At 39.6% G+C, this 25,785-nt stretch overlaps 2 protein-coding genes across 2 annotated transcripts in view; one reads left to right on the forward strand and one right to left on the reverse strand.

Moving 5' to 3' along the window:
* Positions 1-25,785, forward strand: part of LOC128986508 (ras association domain-containing protein 10-like) — a 76,168-nt gene that overhangs the window by 45,971 nt on the left and 4,412 nt on the right. The gene's annotated exons all lie outside the window — the stretch shown is intronic.
* Positions 6,026-23,533, reverse strand: LOC128984188 (uncharacterized). The gene is made up of 4 exons (XM_054403483.1): positions 23,328-23,533; positions 22,495-22,499; positions 6,583-9,632; positions 6,026-6,052 (listed from the first exon to the last, which is right to left on the reverse strand). Exons 1-4 carry the CDS (start codon positions 23,531-23,533, stop codon positions 6,026-6,028), a joined length of 3,288 nt encoding a protein of 1,095 aa, XP_054259458.1.

The following is a 25,785-nucleotide window of genomic DNA, read 5'->3' on the forward strand; positions in this document are numbered from 1 at the left end:
TCTGTGGAAATTAGAGTAGATAATTTTTTAACCTCAAACACGTTAAGTTTTAAAACTATTAAGAAAAATCCAAATGTTATAGTGATTCTTATGAAAATAAAATGTCAACATAACTCAATCAAGCTCACTTTGCAGCCTCTGGGAATGTATGTTGGAAGGATACAACTGTGCTATGAGCCCAGGACAGACAGTTGTTGACAGGCTTAAACACTGTGGGGAATGACCAGCGTACCTCTGGTAATGTACGTTGGAATGATACAACTGTGCTGTGAGCCCAGGACAGACAGTTGCTGGCAGGCTCAGACACTGTGGAGAATGACCTGCGTACCTCTGGTAATGTATGTTGGAATGATACAACTGTGCTGTGAGCCCAGGATAGACAGATGTTGGCAGGCTCAGACACTGTGGGGAATGACCTGCGTACCTCTGGTAATGTATGTTGGAATGATACAACTGTGCTGTGAGCCCAGGACAGACAGTTGTTGGCAGGCTCAGACACTGTGGAGAATGACCTGCGTACCTCTGGTAATGTATGTTGGAATGATACAACTGTGCTGTGAGCCCAGGACAGACAGTTGCTGGCAGGCTCAGACACTGTGGAGAATGACCTGCGTACCTCTGGTAATGTATGTTGGAATGATACAACTGTGCTGTGAGCCCAGGACAGACAGTTGTTGGCAGGCTCAGACACTTGGGAGAATGACCTGCGTACCTCTGGTAATGTATGTTGGAATGATACAACTGTGCTGTGAGCCCAGGACAGACAGTTGTTGGCAGGCTCAGACACTGTGGAGAATGACCTGCGTACCTCTGGTAATGTATGTTGGAATGATACAACTGTGCTGTGATCCCAGGACAGACAGTTGCTGGCAGGCTCAGACACTGTGGAGAATGACCTGCGTACCTCTGGTAATGTATGTTGGAATGATACAACTGTGCTGTGAGCCCAGGACAGACAGTTGTTGGCAGGCTCAGACACTTGGGAGAATGACCTGCGTACCTCTGGTAATGTATGTTGGAATGATACAACTGTGCTGTGAGCCCAGGACAGACAGTTGTTGGCAGGCTCAGACACTGTGGAGAATGACCTGCGTACCTCTGGTAATGTATGTTGGAATGATACAACTGTGCTGTGATCCCAGGACAGACAGTTGTTGGCAGGCTCAGACACTGTGGAGAATGACCTGCGTACCTCTGGTAATGTATGTTGGAATGATACAACTGTGCTGTGAGCCCAGGACAGACAGATGCTGGCAGGCTCAGACACTGTGGAGAATGACCTGCGACCCTCTGGTAATGTATGTTGGAATGATACAACTGTGCTGTGAGCCCAGGACAGACAGTTGTTGGCAGGCTCAGACACTGTGGGGAATGACCAGCGTACCTCTGGTAATGTATGTTGGAATGATACAACTGTGCTGTGAGCCCAGGACAGACAGATGTTGGCAGGCTCAGACACTGTGGGGAATGACCTGCGTACCTCTGGTTATGTATGTTGGAATGATACAACTGTGCTGTGAGCCCAGGACAGACAGTTGTTGGCAGGCTCAGACACTTGGGAGAATGACCTGCGTACTGTTGAAAATGCCTGCCTTTTCTATTTATTTGTAATAGTCATACAGATGATATGAATGTTGTTTTTACTATCAGCTGTCTGTTTTGTTGTCCAATATTGTTCCTTGCCATGAAAACATTAATGAGAAATACATTTGATTATTTTATAGTTTAAATTCGTTTTTCGTTGTAGTTTTGCTTAGATTATCCCTAAACACCTCCACTTGGGAGAATAATTCAAGAGGTTATGGGCCCAGCATCGTTTTATGTACATAACAGTGTTGGGAAATCTAGTCTACTACGTACACGGTAAGAACAATTTATACTGACTTATTTTTCTGTCTCAATTGGTATATCTTTCGATCGAGTTCGTTCAGCTCTACAAATGGAATACGTGAAAGGTATAAAACCATTGAAAGGAGCAGAAGATTGGCCGACGTGGAAAGATCGAGTGTTGGACGTTCTAGAGTTGTTCGACGCGGTTGACATCGTCGAGGGAAAGAGAGAAAAGCCTACCCTCTCTGAGCCTCCGACTAAAGCCGAAAAGGAAGAACTTCAGAAATTCAACAAATCCACGACTCAGGCAAAAATAGTTATTTCTCAGTGCGTCAGTGATTATCTACATCAACGTATTTCCGGAAGATTATCAGCTAAGGAAGCGTGGGACATTTTGATCGAGCAGTTCGATAACAAGGCAGAAGATCAGTTGTTTCGTCAGTGTTTGGATTTCTTCAGTATGGAATGGGATGATACCGAGGATGCCCCGACCGTGCTTTCAAGATTGAAGAATCAAAACCGCGAATTTGCAGCTGGCCTCAAAACGCGTAACATCCAAACAGTCGAAGATTTTCTTGAGCTCCTGTTTGTGTCAAAAGTGTTACACATTTTGCCGAAGCGTTTTGAATCGTTCAAGTCTAGCTACTTACTTATGAAGGCAAACGAGAGCAAGAAACTTGAAGATGTTTCATCTGCATTGATCCTTCATGAGCGTAATGTTGCTCCTACTTCAAAAGCTGGTGACATTCTTAGTGCCACAAACAGCGGTGGTCAGAAGAATAGAAAACCAAAAGGTGACACTTCGTGCAAATACTGTTCGGGGAAAGGTCATTGGATTCGCCAGTGTTCTAAATGGAAAGCTGACGGCAAGCCTGCGTATCCAGCTCGAGCTAACGGCATTAGCACTAGTTCAAAAACTAGTGACACTGATAAGAAGAGAACGAAGGGCTCGCAAGTTAACGTGACCGACAACCGAAGTGCGCTGATTTCCATCAGCAGTGACATGAATATCGTGACCACGAACGACCAGTGGTGGATCGACAATGGTTCTACGCGGCACATTACGTCAAATCTGAGTTGGTTCACGGAGTACAAACCTTTTCCTGCAAACTCGAACGCAACAGTAAAGGCGGCGGGAAAGGAAGTTATAAAAGCTCTTGGCAGTGGAGTCGTTGAAGTAGCGAACTATGAAAATGGAAAACTGGAAACGTTCACACTCAACGATGTCTGGTATGTTCCTGACGTTTCTCGGAACTTATTGTCCATTCTCGCAGCTCATGATCGAAACCCTAATAGCAGGTTTGAATCGACTAATACCGAGTGTCGGTTCACTATTAACGAAAAAACTGTATTCAAAGGTACTCGAAACTGTGGCGGAACTTTGTATCGTGCCTCATTTCACACAGTTCAACCATCTGAGGTTTGCGCTAATGCAGCAGAAGACAATCGCATTCTGCAGTTATATCATGAGCGCTGGGGTCACATGGATAAACGCTACGTCCGATCGAGGCTCGAATCTGAAATGGGTATCAAAGTGCCAGCCAGCTACGAGATCTGCGAACCGTGTCAGTTCGGAAAGGCACACCGTCTACCATTTGGAACACGAGAACGCCCCTCAGCCCCCGGTGAGTTGTTATCCGGTGATGTTTGCGGCCCGTTTGACCCATCCTTCGGAGGTCGCCGATACTTGATTGTCATAAAAGACCACTTTTCAAGGTACCGATACTGTTTTGTCGCAAGGGAAAAATCTGCTGTGAAGGAAGCGTTGCGTGAAGTGTTGGCTAAAGCACGCACAATTGGTCATCACGTCAAAGAGTTTCTCAGCGACAACGGGGGTGAGTTTGACAACGCTGAAGTTCGTCAAATTCTCAGAGAATATGGTGTTAACCAACGTCTGACAGCACCGTATACACCCGAACAAAATGGTGCTGTGGAGAGAGAGAACAGAACAATCGTTGAAATGGCCCGGACCTTCAAGTACGCCAATCCAAATGTAACATTTCCTGCAGCGATCTGGGCGGAACTTGTCATCACTGCTGGCTACGTTTTGAACCGAGTGGGAAAGTCAGCAGTTGCCAACAAATCACCTTTTGAGCTCTGGTTTGGTCAAAAGCCGAGGATCAAACATCTGCGAGTGGTCAGCTCAAAGTGCTACGTCCATGTTCCTGTTCAGAGGAGGTGAAAAATGGACAAGAAAGCTGTGGTTGGTTACCTGGTTGGATACGATGGTGATGAACGATATCGAATCTACGTCCCAGAGAGAAGAGATATCGTAGTTTCTCGTGACGTCGTTTTTCAAGAAATCGTTGGAAACTGTGACAAGAAAGTTGAGTTGCCTATCAAGATTGATAAAACCAATGACGTCGAAGAAGACTGGCAAGAAGTTGAAGAGACTATTGACGAGCCTAGTTCTCCAGTGAAGGGTAATAATGCGCCCATACCGACTGAGGACCCGTCAAGTAGCAGTGATAGTGAAGATGGAGAGTTATCCAACGATCCTGCAACTCGGCACTCGACTCGGGAAAGAAGGCAACCCGAGTGGCTAAACGATTACGTCTCGTCTAACTTTGCCGAAGTTCTTCTTGTTGACGATGAACCTAAGTCTTACACTGAAGCCATCAGTTCAGAAGATAGTGCTGAATGGAAAACAGCAATGGACAAAGAAATGGGGTCCATGCATAAACACGGTGCATGGGAATTGACCGAACTCCCTCCGGGAAAGAAGACTATCAACAACAAGTGGGTCTACCGAATAAAGCGCAATCCTGATGGAAGTGTTAACAAATATCGAGCGAGATTGGTCATCAAAGGATGTGCGCAAAGACCTGGTATTGATTATGCCGAAACCTTCAGCCCGGTTGCTCGTCTGGAGGTCGTTCGATCAATATTGTCCATCGCAGCTGTTGAGAAGATGGTTCTACGGCAGTTTGACGTCTCAACTGCGTTCTTGTACGGAGTCGTTGAAGAAGAGATTTTTATGAAGCAGCCTGAAGGATATTCAGATGGGACAAATCGTGTTTGTTGTCTCAAACGCAGCTTATACGGCCTGAAACAGGCACCTCGATGCTGGAATAAACGGTTTGACGACTTCATGAAAGGCTTAGGATTTCGACAGAGCCGTGAAGATCCCTGCGTCTATATTTGTCCTACCCCTGCTGGAAAAATCATCGTTGCACTCTATGTTGATGACGGATTAGTCGCAGCGACTAGTCAGACTGAAATGGACTTATTTATTGGGCAACTTCGTTCACAATTTGAAATTGTTGCTAAAGAAGTGTCATACTTTCTCGGACTCGAAATTTCTCAAAGTGATGGTGATATATTGGTCTGCCAATCAGCGTATATCAAGAAGATCGTTTCTCGATTCAACATGGAAGGATGCAAGCCAGTACTTGCTCCCATAGAGAAGCTCACTGCTCAAACACCAGGGAAAGCCTCCGATTTTCCATACCGATCGGCAGTTGGAGCCCTACTTTATGTTGCTCGTGGTACTCGTTTTGACATTGCATTTAGTGTAAGTGTTCTATCACGTCACTTAGAAAATCCTACACAAGATGATGTCACAAGAGCAAAGCGTGTTATACGCTATTTGACCGGCACTGTGGACCAGAAGCTAGTGTACCAATCCAAACCTAAAACACGTCTACTGGAGTGCTATAGTGACGCGGACTTTGCTGGTTGTCCAACTACAATGCGTTCAACAAGTGGAGTTATTATTAAATACGCGAGTGCAGCTATAACTTGGCTTAGTCGTCGTCAGGAGTTAGTTGCGGATTCAACTTGTGAAGCTGAAATCATTGCAGCTAATCTTGGTTCAAAAGAAACAATATGGATTGCTCGTTTGTTCAAAGAACTTATAGGATTGTCTGCTGTTCCTATCCTGAAAGTTGACAACGAATCAGCAAGAAAACTCTGTGAAAACCCCGAGTTTCACTTTCGTACAAAACATATTCAGCGGAAGTACCTGTTCATTCGGAGAGGATAAATATAGGTATGCTGACTGTAAAGCACATCGGTTCAGAATATCAACTAGCAGATATACTGACGAAGCCTATACCTCGACCAAGACTTCAAGTTCTGCGAGAAAATCTTGGACTATGCAAATAAGGGAAAGTGTTGAAAATGCCTGCCTTTTCTATTTCATAGAGGATACGCGTCCGGTAACCGGACGTGGATAAGGCGTACGGCAATGACGTCATGGGGTTGCGGGAGCCTGGAACGCCTTTACCACAACAATACAATGGTCAGCCATCGGTGGTCGTGGTGTAGTGGATAAGGTGCTCGGCTGATATGCATGAGGTCCAGGGTTCGAATCCCATTGATGACTTTAACTTTTTGTCGAAGAGTTTGCATTGAATACCATTTATTCTTAACTGTACATCTTTTATTAGAATTTTTGGCATTTCTAATTTTTTTTATTGAGCAAGAATTTAACCTTAATTCGATTTTTTCATTATCAGCAAGTTTGGTTGGTTAGGTTAGGTTATGACAGTAATTGCCGGACGTCTAATCCACGTCTGGTTACCGGACGTGTATCCTCTGCCTTTCTATTTATTTGTAATAGTCATACAGATGATATGAATGTTGTTTTTACTATCAGCTGTCTGTTTTGTTGTCCAATATTGTTCCTTGTCATGAAAACATTAATGAGAAATACATTTGATTATTTTATAGTTTAAATTCGTTTTTCGTTGTAGTTTTGCTTAGATTATCCCTAAACACCTCCACTTGGGAGAATAATTCAAGACGTACCTCTGGTAATGTATGTTGGAATGATACAACTGTGCTGTGAGCCCAGGACAGACAGTTTTTGGCAGGCTCAGACACTGTGGGGAATGACCTGCGTACCTCTGGTAATGTATGTTGGAATGATACAACTGTGTTGTGAGCCCAGGACAGACAGTTGTTGGCAGGCTCAGACACTGTGGGGAATGACCTGCGTACCTCTGGTAATGTATGTTGGAATGATACAACTGTGTTGTGAGCCCAGGACAGACAGTTGTTGGCAGGCTCAGACACTGTGGGGAATGACCTGCGTACCTCTGGTAATGTATGTTGGAATGATACAACTGTGCTGTGAGCCCAGGACAGACAGTTGTTGGCAGGCTCAGACACTGTGGAGAATGACCTGCGTACCTCTGGTAATGTATGTTGGAATGATACAACTGTGCTGTGATCCCAGGACAGACAGTTGTTGGCAGGCTCAGACACTGTGGAGAATGACCTGCGTAGCTCTGGTAATGTATGTTGGAATGATACAACTGTGCTGTGATCCCAGGACAGACAGATGTTGGCAGGCTCAGACACTGTGGGGAATGACCTGCGTACCTCTGGTAATGTATGTTGGAATGATACAACTGTGCTGTGATCCCAGGACAGACAGTTGTTGGCAGGCTCAGACACTGTGGGGAATGACCTGCGTACCTCTGGTAATGTATGTTGGAATGATACAACTGTGCTGTGAGCCCAGGACAGACAGTTGTTGGCAGGCTCAGACACTGTGGGGAATGACCTGCGTACCTCTGGTAATGTATGTTGGAATGATACAACTGTGCTGTGATCCCAGGACAGACAGTTGTTGGCAGGCTTAGACACTGTGGGGAATGACCAACGTACCTCTGGTAATGTACGTTGGAATGATATAACTGTGCTGTGAGCCCAGGACAGACAGATGTTGGCAGGCTCAGACACTGTGGGGAATGACCTGCGTACCTCTGGTAATGTATGTTGGAATGATACAACTGTGCTGTGATCCCAGGACAGACAGTTGTTGGCAGGCTTAGACACTGTGGGGAATGACCAACGTACCTCTGGTAATGTACGTTGGAATGATACAACTGTGCTGTGAGCCCAGGACAGACAGATGTTGGCAGGCTCAGACACTGTGGGGAATGACCTGCGTACCTCTGGTAATGTATGTTGGAATGATACAACTGTGCTGTGATCCCAGGACAGACAGTTGTTGGCAGGCTCAGACACTGTGGAGAATGACCTGCGTAGCTCTGGTAATGTATGTTGGAATGATACAACTGTGCTGTGATCCCAGGACAGACAGTTGTTGGCAGGCTCAGACACTGTGGAGAATGACCAGCGTACCTCTGGTAATGTATGTTGGAATGATACAACTGTGCTGTGAGCCCAGGACAGACAGTTGTTGGCAGGCTCAGACACTGTGGGGAATGACCTGCGTACCTCTGGTAATGTATGTTGGAATGATACAACTGTGCTGTGATCCCAGGACAGACAGTTGTTGGCAGGCTCAGACACTGTGGGGAATGACCTGCGTACCTCTGGTAATGTATGTTGGAATGATACAACTGTGCTGTGATCCCAGGACAGACAGTTGTTGGCAGGCTCAGACACTGTGGGGAATGACCTGCGTACCTCTGGTAATGTATGTTGGAATGATACAACTGTGCTGTGATCCCAGGACAGACAGTTGTTGGCAGGCTCAGACACTGTGGAGAATGACCTGCGTACGTCTGGTAATGTATGTTGGAATGATACAACTGTGCTGTGATCCCAGGACAGACAGTTGTTGGCAGGCTCAGACACTGTGGAGAATGACCTGCGTACCTCTGGTAATGTATGTTGGAATGATACAACTGTGCTGTGAGCCCAGGACAGACAGTTGTTGGGAGGCTCAGACACTGTGGAGAATGACCTGCGTACCTCTGGTAATGTATGTTGGAATGATACAACTGTGCTGTGATCCCAGGACAGACAGTTGTTGGCAGGCTCAGACACTGTGGAGAATGACCTGCGTACGTCTCGTAATGTATGTTGGAATGATACAACTGTGCTGTGAGCCCAGGACAGACAGTTGTTGGCAGGCTTAGACACTGTGGGGAATGACCTGCGTACCTCTGGTAATGTATGTTGGAATGATACAACTGTGCTGTGAGCCCAGGACAGACAGTTGTTGGCAGGCTTAGACACTGTGGGGAATGACCAGCGTACCTCTGGTAATGTATGTTGGAATGATACAACTGTGCTGTGATCCCAGGACAGACAGTTGTTGGCAGGCTCAGACACTGTGGAGAATGACCTGCGTACCTCTGGTAATGTATGTTGGAATGATACAACTGTGCTGTGATCCCAGGACAGACAGTTGTTGGCAGGCTTAGACACTGTGGGGAATGACCAGCGTACCTCTCGTAATGTATGTTGGAATGATACAACTGTGCTGTGATCCCAGGACAGACAGTTGTTGGCAGGCTTAGACACTGTGGGGAATGACCAGCGTACCTCTGGTAATGTATGTTGGAATGATACAACTGTGCTGTGATCCCAGGACAGACAGTTGTTGGCAGGCTCAGACACTGTGGAGAATGACCTGCGTACCTCTGGTAATGTATGTTGGAATGATACAACTGTGCTGTGATCCCAGGACAGACAGTTGTTGGCAGGCTTAGACACTGTGGGGAATGACCAGCGTACCTCTGGTAATGTATGTTGGAATGATACAACTGTGCTGTGATCCCAGGACAGACAGTTGTTGGCAGGCTCAGACACTGTGGAGAATGACCTGCGTACCTCTGGTAATGTATGTTGGAATGATACAACTGTGCTGTGATCCCAGGACAGACAGTTGTTGGCAGGCTCAGACACTGTGGAGAATGACCTGCGTACCTCTGGTAATGTATGTTGGAATGATACAACTGTGCTGTGATCCCAGGACAGACAGTTGTTGGCAGGCTCAGACACTGTGGGGAATGACCAGCGTACCTCTCGTAATGTATGTTGGAATGATACAACTGTGCTGTGATCCCAGGACAGACAGTTGTTGGCAGGCTTAGACACTGTGGGGAATGACCAGCGTACCTAATGTAAACACTCCCTCGGTCCTCTGTTTCATAGATATGCAGTTTATATAGTATAGTATAACTACCTAATATCAATTTCCTACTTACCTACTTATTAATTTCCTTTTTGTCTTAAGTTGTAGGCACTCCTTAAGCACGTGGGACCTAAACAAACATATGTTTACTGCGGATGTAGGATTTTCAGGTATTGCATACAACTCTTACAGAAGAAGTAGCAAATACGTTCTTGATTGACTACAGATTATTCATCCGTTGATTTGCAGTAGTGTAGGTTCCATTAATTGTTAGATACATAATCCAAGGGCATGATCCTACGCCTTTCATAATATGCTATCTGCCTACGCATTGTCAACTACTAATCTGAAAATGCTACTCATTTCTCACCTGTATGCAGGATTCCTTTAAGAGAATTTGCAATTATTCTAGTTAATCAGTCAGTATTGTAGCATATAGGTTAATGCACGAGAATATGCAATCGATCAACATTGTAGCAAAAATGTTAATGTGCGAGAACATTTGTAGGTAATAAATTAGCATTGTAGCAGATGGACCAATGTGCGAGAACATGTAATCGATCAGTATTGTAACAGACAGTTAAATACACCAGAGTTTGAAATCAATTAGCAGAAGGTCAATCCGCGAGAACGTGTAATAAAAAGCATTTTAGCAGATAGGCCAATGAGAAAGAATTTGCAATCAGTCAACATTGTTGCAGATGGGTCAATGCGCGAGAACATGTTCTAAATCAGCATTGTAGCAGATGGTTTAATGCACGAGAACATACAAACAACAAGCATTGTGGCAGATAGGTCAATGCGCAAGAATTTGCAATCAATCAGCATTGTTGCAGATGGGTCAATGCGCGAGAACTTGCGCAATAAGGCCCTCAGCTACTCATTATAATGCGCTATTCATTATGTCTGGTTCATTTACATTATTATGTCACAAACACAGGGAAAGTTAAGTCCGCCACCGCCGCGCCGCGCTATTGTCGCTGTCGTTAAGAATGGTGTAATTGTAATTGTGCTCCTCAAGAGCGTGATTTACCCGTACTAAACCACCGGCTTTACGAGCTTTCAGCTGATAAATTGTTATTGTTAGTTTATTGCCGTTTAACTTCAGTAATAACTCGGTTGTAGACAAAACAGCTGACAAACACCTGTCAGATAACAACGAGGCTCACACTTGGCGGTTGATTGATATCGCTGTTAAGTCAAATTATAGTAGTTTCTAGATAATGACTAAATCACTCACTATCTATATTTGAACCGTAAGGCGTATTTGAACCCAAATATGAATGATAGATGAGTCTAGAATTATAAGATAACTACAAGATGGCTTGATAAAGCAAATGGCCTTTTTATATTGGACAGTAACAAGTTATAAAGAATCGGAAATAGAAATATATTTATGTATATATTGTATGTTGTCTGGCAAATATAAAATTTAAATATATTATAGCACTTTGAACTATGCATATATAACATACATATTATGATATTCAAAACTCAAATCCGTAAAATATTTTGTGACGAGTGACCTAATTAAACAATAAATACCCCCGCCGCAGCAAACCTGCCGTCTAAGCGAATTTCCATTTGGCCGAATTGATTTTCAATTGATCTATTTAAATAACATTAGGTTTAACGAGTACCTAGGTTTGCTGCTACAAGGAAACTAATAAAGTAGTGTGTTTTAGTAAAATATTGATAGCTTACTATAAAATAAATAAATTTGCCAAGTTTGATCAAAATATATCCATAAACAAGCAAACTACAACATTTTACAATATTCTCCATAAGAATAACATGGGAATTTTAAATTTACCATTTTTTTTAGTTTTCTCCGTAACCAATAATTGTACAAAAACACTTTGATATACTGAATTGTTTGTTTTTTTAAGCTCTTTAAGAAGGTTTAGAGAAAAATTGGGAAATTTTGTGTTTTGAGGGTAAGAAGTAAGAAAAACAAATTTTTACCCCATAAAACCCTGTTCCCATAGTCCGATCATGCTGGATCGCGAACTCATTCAAGTTTATCCCGCCTTACACCTTCAAACCAAATTTCATCAAAATCGGATAAAAATTACTCAAGTTATCGTGTTCACGGACACACATATATATATATATATATATATATATATATATATATATATATATATATATATATATATATATATATATATATATATATATATATACATATATAAAAATTTGAACGAATGGTGTTTTTGGCCTCTGGGAACATTAAAATGAAAAAGTAAATCGGTCCCGGGCCTAAGTCTTACCATGAGACCTACGGTAATAGCTACTTCCCTATAGGGAAATTCGCTAAAATGAATTCATTATTTTCCTTTAATTTTTAACTCACAATTTAATGAAAAAAAAAATGAAGATACGTCCATATAGAAAAATTATTATAACCAATAAAGATGAAATGGGCGAAACCGTCTATTTTCAAACTACAGTAGTTAGAAAAGTACAAGATAGAAATTTACTTTATTTTTCAGTATGATCGTTAAAAAAATAAAATAAACTTAAACCCCCTCGAATTCTTTCTCTAATTATCAGATGAAGCTGGTTCACGAACTCTTTGAAATATTTGTGTCAGAGTTCATGTTGAACCTAGTTGATTCACTGACACGAAGACGTTTTATATCCACAAATACTGGATTCTCCCACTGGAAATTCTAATATTGTTTGCATTCGGAGGAAGGCCTCATATTACGTTGCTGGCTGAATAGAACAGCGATGTAGAATGATTGAAAATTGCATAACTCAATCACGTGTGCCTGGGAGTGTACGTGTTTGTGGGGTGGGTGGCCGCTGTGCCCGCCAGCCGCTACCGTCCGCGCAACGCCACGCCGTCAAATTACAGACCTCGGACTTGGTTAGGAAACTCGGGTTCGTGATCTACACCTACGCTATTAAAACTGTAAAATATCCGCTTCAACTTATCAAACAATAGTCTACTCTAACATTTCGGCCGTTTGGTTCCCCCCAAGGATTTCCTTGTTATAGTGTTGAGTTTTCTATTTGTGAGCTGATTTGCAACGGGATGAGTTTAGAGTTTGCAGTGGGGAAAACCTCTGAACTCTCTTCCGTAAATCTACTGAAGAAACCAGTTAATTACATAAAGATCCACCTAAAATATTTGGACGTGCAAAAGCCGTATCCCGGTGGGACTTTAATAAGGAGGTGAACCGAGTATATTAGCACCTAAGTAATTGGTTCAAAACTTAATGTATCTAAATACTATACATTCCTATATAACTATATGTACAGCAAATCAACTAAGCGATGCAGTTATATCATTGTTATCTTGAACTGTATAGAGGTTTTAGAAACTAAAGACGTGTGAAATCACGTAGATTATGTGAAATATAACCCAGATAAGTGATTGGGTGGCGAAGTGACCGCAACCGCAGAGTGGAGGTGTCCGGCTCAATAACACCTCGGTCACTAAACATGTACCCGCAAACCTAGTTTACAATAGACCAACCAAGTTAATCTACGCGAAAGATTGTGAGAAAAAACTATCTTTAGTGGTTTGCCGAATCAATCCTAACGTAACCATAATTAAATGAATGTAAACGGAGCACAACATTGTTAAATCTATATATTAATATGCTAATATAAAGTGAAAGATGCTCATTGATAAGTCTTAAATATTTGTAGATTTTTCAAAGGTTTAAACTACCATGATAGTTTTGACTGTACATTGAGCCTAGTATGAGCTAAGAAAGACTATCAGAATGCTAAGAGACAACATCATGCACAGCATATTGATGGGTTTGACCAGCCGGATATCCTCATCCTCCTTACACCCTTACATTACTTCGATCATGCGGCGGACATCCGTCACCAACCAGATATTATGAATCTTCATCTTCTGTGACTATAAGATGGCCATGATAAAACAAAAATACTGTGCTCTTGGATACAATATCGCCCTACAATCTATCGAGGGAGATTATAGACTCTAGGATAGCTGCATGAACCTCAATTGGCATTATTTCAGAAGAAATACAGTCGTCATGTATAACCCTCATTTGGAAACAATGAGCGTAGCACTCGTGAAAATATAAAGGATTGTATAAAGCAGTTTAAATATTTAAAAAACGAGTAACGTAGTGCTCCTTAGGATGCTGCAACACTTAGAACATTATAGAGGGGTTTTGTCGAACTTAAGTGACAGTACCTCTCTTCTTATGATAAAGCCATTTCTGGTTTATTCATGACAAATCAGAAATAGTTAGTCAATTTCGGAATGATGTTTAGGTAAGCTTTACTGTAGTGTTTTAAAATTATATTTTTGCTAGAAGATACGAGTCTAGAGGGTTATGCGTGAACTCGACCTCATTAATCAACAGAAGAACACGGCTGGTTCTTTCTATCGCATTGCTGTATAAAGAGGCTGTCAAACTGTCAAGCATGTTGTGTCTCCACCTTTCAAGGGTGCGGCTTTGTCATGGTAATATGGAACAACACCATTGAATACAATACACTAAACACTGATACTAACATCAGTGCATAGAACTCAAGTGTCGAGTCTCTGCTGCTCGTACCAGTAAAATATGTAATAAAAGTAAATATGAAATGTTATTATGAAAAACCACCATACACAGTCCCAGCTCGATTTTTGTAGGAGTCTGGACCCAGCTTAAATGAATTTAGGGTTTACAGGCAGGCGCGTATCCCAACATTTATGAAAACGCATCGCAACTGATGCACTGATTAGACCGACAACTTGGGTAGTGTAGTGAACTTTAAAAGCGTATAAGACAGTCATTCAGAGGCATGTGAAGGTTTTTTTCTACCTCATCCTAGTTTTTGTCCATCCTCAGCCATTCAGTAGTATAACAATTTTTTCTTTTACGGTCTTGTCTTATCGTCAGCGAGCCAGAGGTAGACCATTGGCCTCTCTATTGATCTTGATCTATTCTTAGCCAAGCCACCCAGAGGTAGATAATTGGATTCTCGGTGGGTCTTGACCTATCCTCAGCCAGCGATCTGTGGGTTTTGACCTATCACTTAGAACCAGAGGTAGATCATTCACTTCTCTTTTTGTCTTGGCCTATTCTCAGCCAGCGATCTGTGGGTCGTGACATATCACTTTAAGCCAGAGGTAGATCATTCACTTCCCTGTTGATCTTGACCTATCCTTAGCCAAAGATCTGTGGGTCTTGACCTATCACTTTGAGCCAGAGGTAGATCATTCACTTCTCTGTTGGTCTTGACCTATCCTCAGCCAGCGATCTGTGGGTCTTGACCTATCACTTTGAGCCAGAGGTAGATCATTCACTTCTCTGTTGGTCTTGACCTATCCTCAGCCAGCGATCTGTGGGTCTTGACCTATCACTTTGAGCCAGAGGTAGATCATTCACTTCTCTGTTGGTCTTGACCTATCCTCAGCCAGCGATCTGTGGGTCTTGACCTATCACTTTAAGCCAGAGGTAGATCATTCACTTCCCTGTTGATCTTGACCTATCCTTAGCCAAAGATCTGTGGGTCTTGACCTATCACTTTGAGCCAGAGGTAGATCATTCACTTCTCTGTTGGTCTTGGCCTATTCTCAGCCAGCGATCTGTGGGTCTTGACCTATCACTTTGAGCCAGAGGTAGATCATTCACTTCTCTGTTGGTCTTGGCCTATCCTCAGCCAGCGATCTGTGGGTCTTGACCTATCACTTTGAGCCAGAGGTAGATCATTCATTTCTTTGTTGGTTTTGACCTATCCTCAGCCAGCGATCTGTGGGTCTTGACCTATCACTTTGAGCCAGAGGTAGATCATTCATTTCTTTGTTGGTTTTGACCTATCCTCAGCCAGCGATCTGTGGGTCTTGACCTATCACTTTGAGCCAGAGGTAGATCATTCATTTCTTTGTTGGTTTTGACCTATCCTCAGCCAGCGATCTGTGGGTCTTGACCTATCACTTTGAGCCAGAGGTAGATCATTCATTTCTTTGTTGGTTTTGACCTATCCTCAGCCAGTGCTCTGTGGGTCTTGACCTAACACTTTGAGCCGAGGGTAAATTATTAACATCTCTATTAATCTATACTCAGCCAGCAAGAAGTAGATCATAAACACCTCTATTAGTACTGACTTTTCCACAGCCATCCAGACGTAGATCATTAACACCTCTATTAGTATTGACTTGTCCACAGCCAGCAAGACTTAGATCACTAACACCTCTATTAGTATTGACCTGTCCACAGCGATTCGCGGACCAAGGAGCGCACAATACCTGCTCTAATGGGAGGTCATAAATAAAATCCGTAGGGGTAGGACCAAGGAGCGCAGAGGCACCTTGCGCGCCTCGGTCCTACCCATGCAAGGAACTAATCCCCCAATTATACGGATTAAAAGAGACAATTGCTGGGTCAACCCTGCAAGTAAATCCCATTAGTCGTGCCTCATTGAATACACTACTTTAAAATGAAAATGTAAGGAGTAATTTTGAAACTATAAATATGTTAACAGAGACAATGCAAGATACTGTATTATGCATTCGAAGTAGTTATCTTAAAAACAGTTGGTTTTTGTCCTACGTTAATCAGCCCATTTTCAATGCAGACAAACTGCATATTTTTCTAAGTGCAGTTTAATAAAAATTAAATATTTATCACTAAATAGTACGGAACTAAATTTGCATTATTCTATTATAATTAAAATCATATTAGATTATTCGAGACAGCTAAACTTTCTCTCTGCGTTTCAGAACTATCAAATGTTTACATTATTTTGTTTTGCAGGTATAGTTTATACAATTTTGAAATAGCTTTGAAGGCATGACGACTATTAATTGCTTGATTCTACGTGATTTGTTTTGATCATCGACCCGTGATTCAACCTTCGTCTCCGTCCTGTGGAAACACCTGACATTTTCTCTCGTGATAGAGGTTAGGATATTGAATGACTTAATATTACCGGACGTTCGTACTATTTAGGAGCAACGCATACCATTCTTGAAACTAATTCTTAAGAACAACATTATATTATGTTGTGCATTTCCAGATTAGGTGGGTGAGCCTACTGCTGAAAGTTATATTTGCCAAATGACAATGTGCCTGGGCAAAATTTACTTCAAAAAGTAGTGTTGTTTACATAGGCTTTGTTTAAATTTAAAAATACTTTTTGCATAAGAATTACTTAGGTTTTTCTGAAAGTATGTAGTTAGAAATGTCTGAAAATAAATCGATTATTTTGTTTCGTTTACTTTTTTAACTGTTGTATTGCCGACAAAAAAGTGTTTCTAATGAAAACATTTACTCCTCAAGATCCTATAATTATTCCCAACTGTTTAGACAAGCACAAATTTGTTTAATCAGAATTTACTTGGCTATTTCCAAAGTAATGGTTTAAGCATCGTTTAAGTAGATTTTATAGCCTCCGGATTACCAATGAATATAAACATAATTACTATATTTTAATGCTAAATTCAAATAACAATAACCGGCACATACTCTAAAAGGAATTAAAAAAAAAGAGTAAACTACAAAAATTAAAACTTGTCTTTATTCAAGTAGTGTTACCAGTTACAAAGTAAATTATCTATTATAAAAAAATAAACTTTTGAGTCTAGAATCAAATAAGAGATAATAAGTAATGAGTAACTTACAATCAGTGACTTGGGTTTTTTTTTAATTTCTTGCTGTACATCTAATAAGGTGACCAATTTTACAAATTCGTTACCGGTGCAGATTCCTAAAGAAAGTTCTATTCTCGGTTAATGTTAACGGTGCAATTGGTACATTTTCTAACTAATGTCACAGATTCGTGGGTAAAAATACTTCATTGGGGCCGAGAAATCCTAATCAGAGTGCACCATTAGTCAGCACCCACAATGTAATATGCTGTGATTTTTCTTTAAATTAACAATAACTGTTTCATCTAAATAAGGCTAACTGATTATTTCAGGGCATAATAATCAAACTTATTTATCCAGCGAGAACAAAGTTATTTTTGAAAAACATCAAACCGTAGGCCTACAGTTTAAACATTTTTTAGGCCTATACAAACATCAGTAACAATGAATTATGTTGTTCGACGTTGTGACATGTTGCTATTTAGACATTGTGATGACAATGTTATATTATACATCATTTGTGTCATTTAACAAACGTTTTACATGGTGACAACATAAACGCCAAATATAGATGATAATTCGAAAACTAAAAGAAAGTAATACAAATTGAGTTTAAATTAGGAAGATGATTTGGAATTGCAATAACTTTAAAATTATATGGAATTTGATTCATGTCACCATATAAAGTGTTGGCTAAGTAACTTTAAAAAATTGTTCCTTTGTAAAATCTTTTTTTTTTGTAATATTATGTTATCACTGTTGACATTAAAAAGTAAAGCTTACCTCCTAAGAAATGTGAAATGAATTGAGAATGGCCCGTATTGTATTTTTGGAAAAAATATATGGGATTCGAAATAGTAAAAAATTTGTCTACATAAAAAGTCATCATTTTGACACAAATACAATATACATAGTAAAATTCTGACTCCGATCCTTGCTCTCGAGTCTGAGAAACTGCAAAGCATATCAACTATATACTGTATTGGTACGTATGTTTTGTATTACCTTTTCTTTTTATCAATCGATGGGAAAATAAAGTACTTCAATGGATATGCGCATTTTACATATCATAAAGAAGAGATGGTTTCTGTCTGTTGAATTTACCTATAAAACTAAGATGTAAAATTCAGGTTTTTTAATCAATGGTGGGTACACGTTGAAAGCATTTAATTGTATTCGTGGATTTAAATTAGCTAAGGATTTTACTGACCATTCCTGCATAAAAATTTGTATATTTCATAGCGAGGGGTCCCATTGCAAATTTGCACATTTTAATAGGGTTCAACACCTTTTCTAAGGTAAAACTAACGGTGCAATACCCCTTTATTTTCAAAGATTATGTTTGTTTAAAGCAGTTATTAAAAGTGAATAAACTTACTAATTTACAATAATTTCCATTCATTGATTTTAGATCTACACCATGAAGACTAAAGTCACCTACAAGACCAAGTCGCAATTATTAAAAAGTAGCCTATTTAAAATCCATTTTTATAAAATAAAAAAAAATCTAAATGTGGTTTAACATTCAACTGAAGGATCAGCTTTTATATTGCAATTTAAATTCGAAAGTGAAAGTGTACGGCCTGGTAATTTGTTGATACATTAGTTTGGTAATAAGTTGCACTAGAAAAATATGCCTGAATCAATGGTGTAGTCAGTGAGGCGCGACTAATGGGATTTACTCACAGGGTCGACTCAAGGGGCGCACATGAAAAGAGCCCAAAAACTCAGGCAGACGCTTGAAAAGCGCCCGGACCTCCAAGGTCCCAACCAGGATGGTGCGAAAAGAGCCCGGTCTCTTTTTAGAACTTTCACAACGGGTCTTCAAAATATAAAAAACAAATAACACAGTTGAATTACATGAAATTATTTACAATATTAAAAGATATACTTTTAAAAGATACATTAATAAAATATATAAGATATTTACATTACTAAGATATAGTCTGTTTACCTAACCTAACCTAACCTAACCTAACCCAACCTAACCTAACCTAACCCAACCTAACCTAACCTAACTTAACCTAACCTAACCCAACCAAACACAACACTATTTACTAAAACACTACTATATATACACACACACAATTTATAGTCAGCTTCCTCCTCCTCAGGTACCTGTGGAGACCCGGGCTCTTTCCATGCTTAAGATTAGTGAACCTTTTTGGGGATTAAAATTTTGGGCTCTTTTCATGCGCTCCGGACTCAAGCATTGTCTTGTTCAACCCTCGCAAGTAGGGGATTAGTTTCTTGCCCGGGTCGGACCAAGGAGCGCAAGCACCTCTGCGCTCCTTGGTCCTACCCCGACGAATTCTTCGGGGGAAACGGACAGAGGAGCGCAAGTCGTAAAACTGTCAACCCCGCGGCCGAAGAATTCGTCGGGGTAGGACCAAGGAGCGCAGAGGTGCTTGCGCTCCTTGGTCCGACCCGGGCAAGAAACTAATCCCCTACTTGCGAGGGTTGAACAAGACAATGCTTGAGTCCGGAGCGCATGAAAAGAGCCCAAAATTTTAATCCCCAAAAAGGTTCACTAATCTTAAGCATGGAAAGAGCCCGGGTCTCCACAGGTACCTGAGGAGGAGGAAGCTGACTATAAATTGTGTGTGTGTATATATAGTAGTGTTTTAGTAAATAGTGTTGTGTTTGGTTGGGTTAGGTTAGGTTAAGTTAGGTTAGGTTAGGTTGGGTTAGGTTAGGTTAGGTTGGGTTAGGTTAGGTTAGGTTAGGTTAGGTAAACAGACTATATCTTAGTAATGTAAATATCTTATATATTTTATTAATGTATCTTTTAAAAGTATATCTTTTAATATTGTAAATAATTTCATGTAATTCAACTGTGTTATTTGTTTTTTATATTTTGAAGACCCGTTGTGAAAGTTCTAAAAAGAGACCGGGCTCTTTTCGCACCATCCTGGTTGGGACCTTGGAGGTCCGGGCGCTTTTCAAGCGTCTGCCTGAGTTTTTGGGCTCTTTTCATGTGCGCCCCTTGAGTCGACCCTGTGAGTAAATCCCATTAGTCGCGCCTCACTGACTACACCATTGATTCAGGCATATTTTTCTAGTGCAACTTATTACCAAACTAATGTATCAACAAATTACCAGGCCGTACACTTTCACTTTCGAATTTAAATTGCAATATAAAAGCTGATCCTTCAGTTGAATGTTAAACCACATTTAGATTTTTTTTTATTTTATAAAAATGGATTTTAAATAGGCTACTTTTTAATAATTGCGACTTGGTCTTGTAGGTGACTTTAGTCTTCATGGTGTAGATCTAAAATCAATGAATGGAAATTATTGTAAATTAGTAAGTTTATTCACTTTTAATAACTGCTTTAAACAAACATAATCTTTGAAAATAAAGGGGTATTGCACCGTTAGTTTTACCTTAGAAAAGGTGTTGAACCCTATTAAAATGTGCAAATTTGCAATGGGACCCCTCGCTATGAAATATACTAATTTTTATGCAGGAATGGTCAGTAAAATCCTTAGCTAATTTAAATCCACGAATACAATTAAATGCTTTCAACGTGTACCCACCATTGATTAAAAAACCTGAATTTTACATCTTAGTTTTATAGGTAAATTCAACAGACAGAAACCATCTCTTCTTTATGATATGTAAAATGCGCATATCCATTGAAGTACTTTATTTTCCCATCGATTGATAAAAAGAAAAGGTAATACAAAACATACGTACCAATACAGTATATAGTTGATATGCTTTGCAGTTTCTCAGACTCGAGAGCAAGGATCGGAGTCAGAATTTTACTATGTATATTGTATTTGTGTCAAAATGATGACTTTTTATGTAGACAAATTTTTTACTATTTCGAATCCCATATATTTTTTCCAAAAATACAATACGGGCCATTCTCAATTCATTTCACATTTCTTAGGAGGTAAGCTTTACTTTTTAATGTCAACAGTGATAACATAATATTACAAAAAAAAAAGATTTTACAAAGGAACAATTTTTTAAAGTTACTTAGCCAACACTTTATATGGTGACATGAATCAAATTCCATATAATTTTAAAGTTATTGCAATTCCAAATCATCTTCCTAATTTAAACTCAATTTGTATTACTTTCTTTTAGTTTTCGAATTATCATCTATATTTGGCGTTTATGTTGTCACCATGTAAAACGTTTGTTAAATGACACAAATGATGTATAATATAACATTGTCATCACAATGTCTAAATAGCAACATGTCACAACGTCGAACAACATAATTCATTGTTACTGATGTTTGTATAGGCCTAAAAAATGTTTAAACTGTAGGCCTACGGTTTGATGTTTTTCAAAAATAACTTTGTTCTCGCTGGATAAATAAGTTTGATTATTATGCCCTGAAATAATCAGTTAGCCTTATTTAGATGAAACAGTTATTGTTAATTTAAAGAAAAATCACAGCATATTACATTGTGGGTGCTGACTAATGGTGCACTCTGATTAGGATTTCTCGGCCCCAATGAAGTATTTTTACCCACGAATCTGTGACATTAGTTAGAAAATGTACCAATTGCACCGTTAACATTAACCGAGAATAGAACTTTCTTTAGGAATCTGCACCGGTAACGAATTTGTAAAATTGGTCACCTTATTAGATGTACAGCAAGAAATTAAAAAAAAACCCAAGTCACTGATTGTAAGTTACTCATTACTTATTATCTCTTATTTGATTCTAGACTCAAAAGTTTATTTTTTTATAATAGATAATTTACTTTGTAACTGGTAACACTACTTGAATAAAGACAAGTTTTAATTTTTGTAGTTTACTCTTTTTTTTTAATTCCTTTTAGAGTATGTGCCGGTTATTGTTATTTGAATTTAGCATTAAAATATAGTAATTATGTTTATATTCATTGGTAATCCGGAGGCTATAAAATCTACTTAAACGATGCTTAAACCATTACTTTGGAAATAGCCAAGTAAATTCTGATTAAACAAATTTGTGCTTGTCTAAACAGTTGGGAATAATTATAGGATCTTGAGGAGTAAATGTTTTCATTAGAAACACTTTTTTGTCGGCAATACAACAGTTAAAAAAGTAAACGAAACAAAATAATCGATTTATTTTCAGACATTTCTAACTACATACTTTCAGAAAAACCTAAGTAATTCTTATGCAAAAAGTATTTTTAAATTTAAACAAAGCCTATGTAAACAACACTACTTTTTGAAGTAAATTTTGCCCAGGCACATTGTCATTTGGCAAATATAACTTTCAGCAGTAGGCTCACCCACCTAATCTGGAAATGCACAACATAATATAATGTTGTTCTTAAGAATTAGTTTCAAGAATGGTATGCGTTGCTCCTAAATAGTACGAACGTCCGGTAATATTAAGTCATTCAATATCCTAACCTCTATCACGAGAGAAAATGTCAGGTGTTTCCACAGGACGGAGACGAAGGTTGAATCACGGGTCGATGATCAAAACAAATCACGTAGAATCAAGCAATTAATAGTCGTCATGCCTTCAAAGCTATTTCAAAATTGTATAAACTATACCTGCAAAACAAAATAATGTAAACATTTGATAGTTCTGAAACGCAGAGAGAAAGTTTAGCTGTCTCGAATAATCTAATATGATTTTAATTATAATAGAATAATGCAAATTTAGTTCCGTACTATTTAGTGATAAATATTTAATTTTTATTAAACTGCACTTAGAAAAATATGCAGTTTGTCTGCATTGAAAATGGGCTGATTAACGTAGGACAAAAACCAACTGTTTTTAAGATAACTACTTCGAATGCATAATACAGTATCTTGCATTGTCTCTGTTAACATATTTATAGTTTCAAAATTACTCCTTACATTTTCATTTTAAAGTAGTGTATTCAATGAGGCACGACTAATGGGATTTACTTGCAGGGTTGACCCAGCAATTGTCTCTTTTAATCCGTATAATTGGGGGATTAGTTCCTTGCATGGGTAGGACCGAGGCGCGCAAGGTGCCTCTGCGCTCCTTGGTCCTACCCCTACGGATTTTATTTATGACCTCCCATTAGAGCAGGTATTGTGCGCTCCTTGGTCCGCGAATCATTCTTCGGCCGCGGGGTTGACAGTTTTACGACTTGCGCTCCTCTGTCCGTTTCCCGTCCACAGCCAGCAAGACGTAGATAATTATCACCTCTATTAGTATTGACTTGTCCACAGCCAGCAAGACGTAGATAATTATCACCTCTATTAGTACTGACTTTTCCACAGCCATCCAGACGTAGATCATTAACACCTTTATTAGTATTGACTTGCCCACAGCCAGCAAAACGTAGATCATTAACACCTCTATTAGTATTGACTTGTCCACAGCCAGCAAGACTTAGATCACTAACACCTCTATTAGTATTGACCTGTCCACAGCCAGCAAAACGTAGATCATTAACACCTCTATTAGTATTGACCTGTCCACAGCCAGCAAGACGTAGATAATTATCACCTCTTTTAGTATTGTCTTTTCCTCGGCCAGCCAGAGGTAGATCATTTACTTCTTTGTTGGTGTTGACTTATACTTAGCCAGTCACAAGTAGATAATTTACTTCCCTGTTGGGAAGAGCCAGCAAATCAGAGGTAGATCATGACATCTCTATTGGTATTTTCTTATCCTCAGCTACTCAGAGGTAGATCATTCACTTCCCTGTAGTTATAGACTTTTCCTAATCTAACCAAGGGTAGATCGTTCATTCTCTACTGGCCTTGACGTCTCAGTTTGATTAATTCACGGTGTGAGGCAGAGGCCGAAGCCGGAACGGGATTCTTCTCTCTACATCGTCGCTCTAATTAGACCCGATAATCTAAGCTGCCAAGAGAAACCGAAAGACAGTAAATTTACAATTCAATTAATTATTAGGGAAATATTGCATACTTTTAATTTGATTACAATTTTGCAGTGTCCTTGATTGCTATAATCGATGAAAATTAAATTAAATTACTGTCAATGAGTAGTCTTTAAGATGTTTTATAATTCAGAGCTATACGAAGGTGTAATAGCTAACAGAGCTACATTACCTATTAAGATTTAAGATACTTTTACGTCTGTAATTTATAATTTTTAAAGGCTTACAAAATAGAAAATACGACTTTTCAAGAAGTCTCGGTAATTTTGGTTTACTTCCTATGTTTATATTATAACCGACTCAATTGGACGGGAGTTCAAGGATCGTATAAGAAAGTCAGCCAGTTCCACATTTGGTTATTTCCCATAAAGGGAACACTGCACCTTTAGACATAACATAACATTGAAAAATACTGTACATTTTCATTCCAATACCAGGTCTGTAGAGCGTCTAGACGTGGGCTGTAGTTTGTATTCGCCAGTCACGTTATGCGACGGGGGCCGGGTGTTCACATAATTTTGAATGGTAGAATTCAAGTGCAAGTGTGACTCGTGGGACTTGGCAACTAAGTTGTAACTCTAGACAGACCGGTTGTAAAGTGTTCTAAGCCATCCAATTACCGCGTCTGATTAATTGTATCGCATTTATTCGCTACACTAAATTTACATTCCTCACTCAATGCTTTCAAATATGTTCCTTAAATAATAGCGTGTTACAAACTAAGCACACGATTAAGTAAACTTTTAATGTAAGATCAGAAGAGCTAAATGCAGTAATAAGGTAGTATTTCCATATTTCATAGTCTAAATGTATTAATTTAAACGTAATAGACCTAAATCTAAAATGATGAAGATGCACATTGATATACATGAATAACGAGGAATGCTACGCCGGATGGATTAATGATTTTCTCCCACAATTACAGCTAAGTACGGCATCTGGCTCTTGAGATGTATTTTCCTACACTCATCCTTCACTCATATTTGGGTTAAAATACGCACATAGTGGCGTCCCCATCTTAAATAATTGATAATTGAAATTGATAATTTAATTGCTTATTTGAGAACTCCCTCAGACAACAGACCATCAATTTTGGGCTGAAGTATTAGAATATTGAAGAGTTGGTGTTTTGTGAATAGTTATGCTATGGTGTTTTGTGAGTAAATGAACTATTATTCCAATTCGGGTGTCTTCTGATTGCTCTTTCTAAATGGGTTCCTTAGTTGATATTGGGTAGTAAAGGTTGCTTCACCTCTCAACAAACTGATCAGCTGCGGTTTACTTCGTCTGTAGACGTTGTAAGCATCTAGAATTTTGAACCGATTTTTATGCCTTGACTTGGTCTGGTTGTCGGGATTGCCTAAGAAAGAACGTATCCATGTCTCAGGTGAAAAAGTAATATCTTAAAAGGGAAAAACTACCTCTCCGCATGGATCTCAATTTTAATCCCAATTGTAGTACCATTGACTGTGATGGTCTTATTTTGCCTTGATGAGTCAAATTACCAAACCATTTTCTTGGCTAATATTGCACAAAATATATTTATTTTGCCTAAATAGTGGGAATGGTGGAATAGTTGTGTAAATTTACATAATGATCCCGTGGATCTGTACATAACTTACTGTTCAGATTTTAAATATAATTTGTATTGAAATTAACTTTGTTAAAATAGGTTTGCCATAATTTCACAGGGTTA

This window comes from Macrosteles quadrilineatus, unplaced genomic scaffold (genome assembly GCF_028750875.1).
Source record: "Macrosteles quadrilineatus isolate MER2022 unplaced genomic scaffold, UCM_ALF_1.0 Scaffold_2__2_contigs__length_208266976, whole genome shotgun sequence".
Classification (NCBI taxonomy): Eukaryota; Metazoa; Arthropoda; class Insecta; order Hemiptera; family Cicadellidae; genus Macrosteles; species Macrosteles quadrilineatus.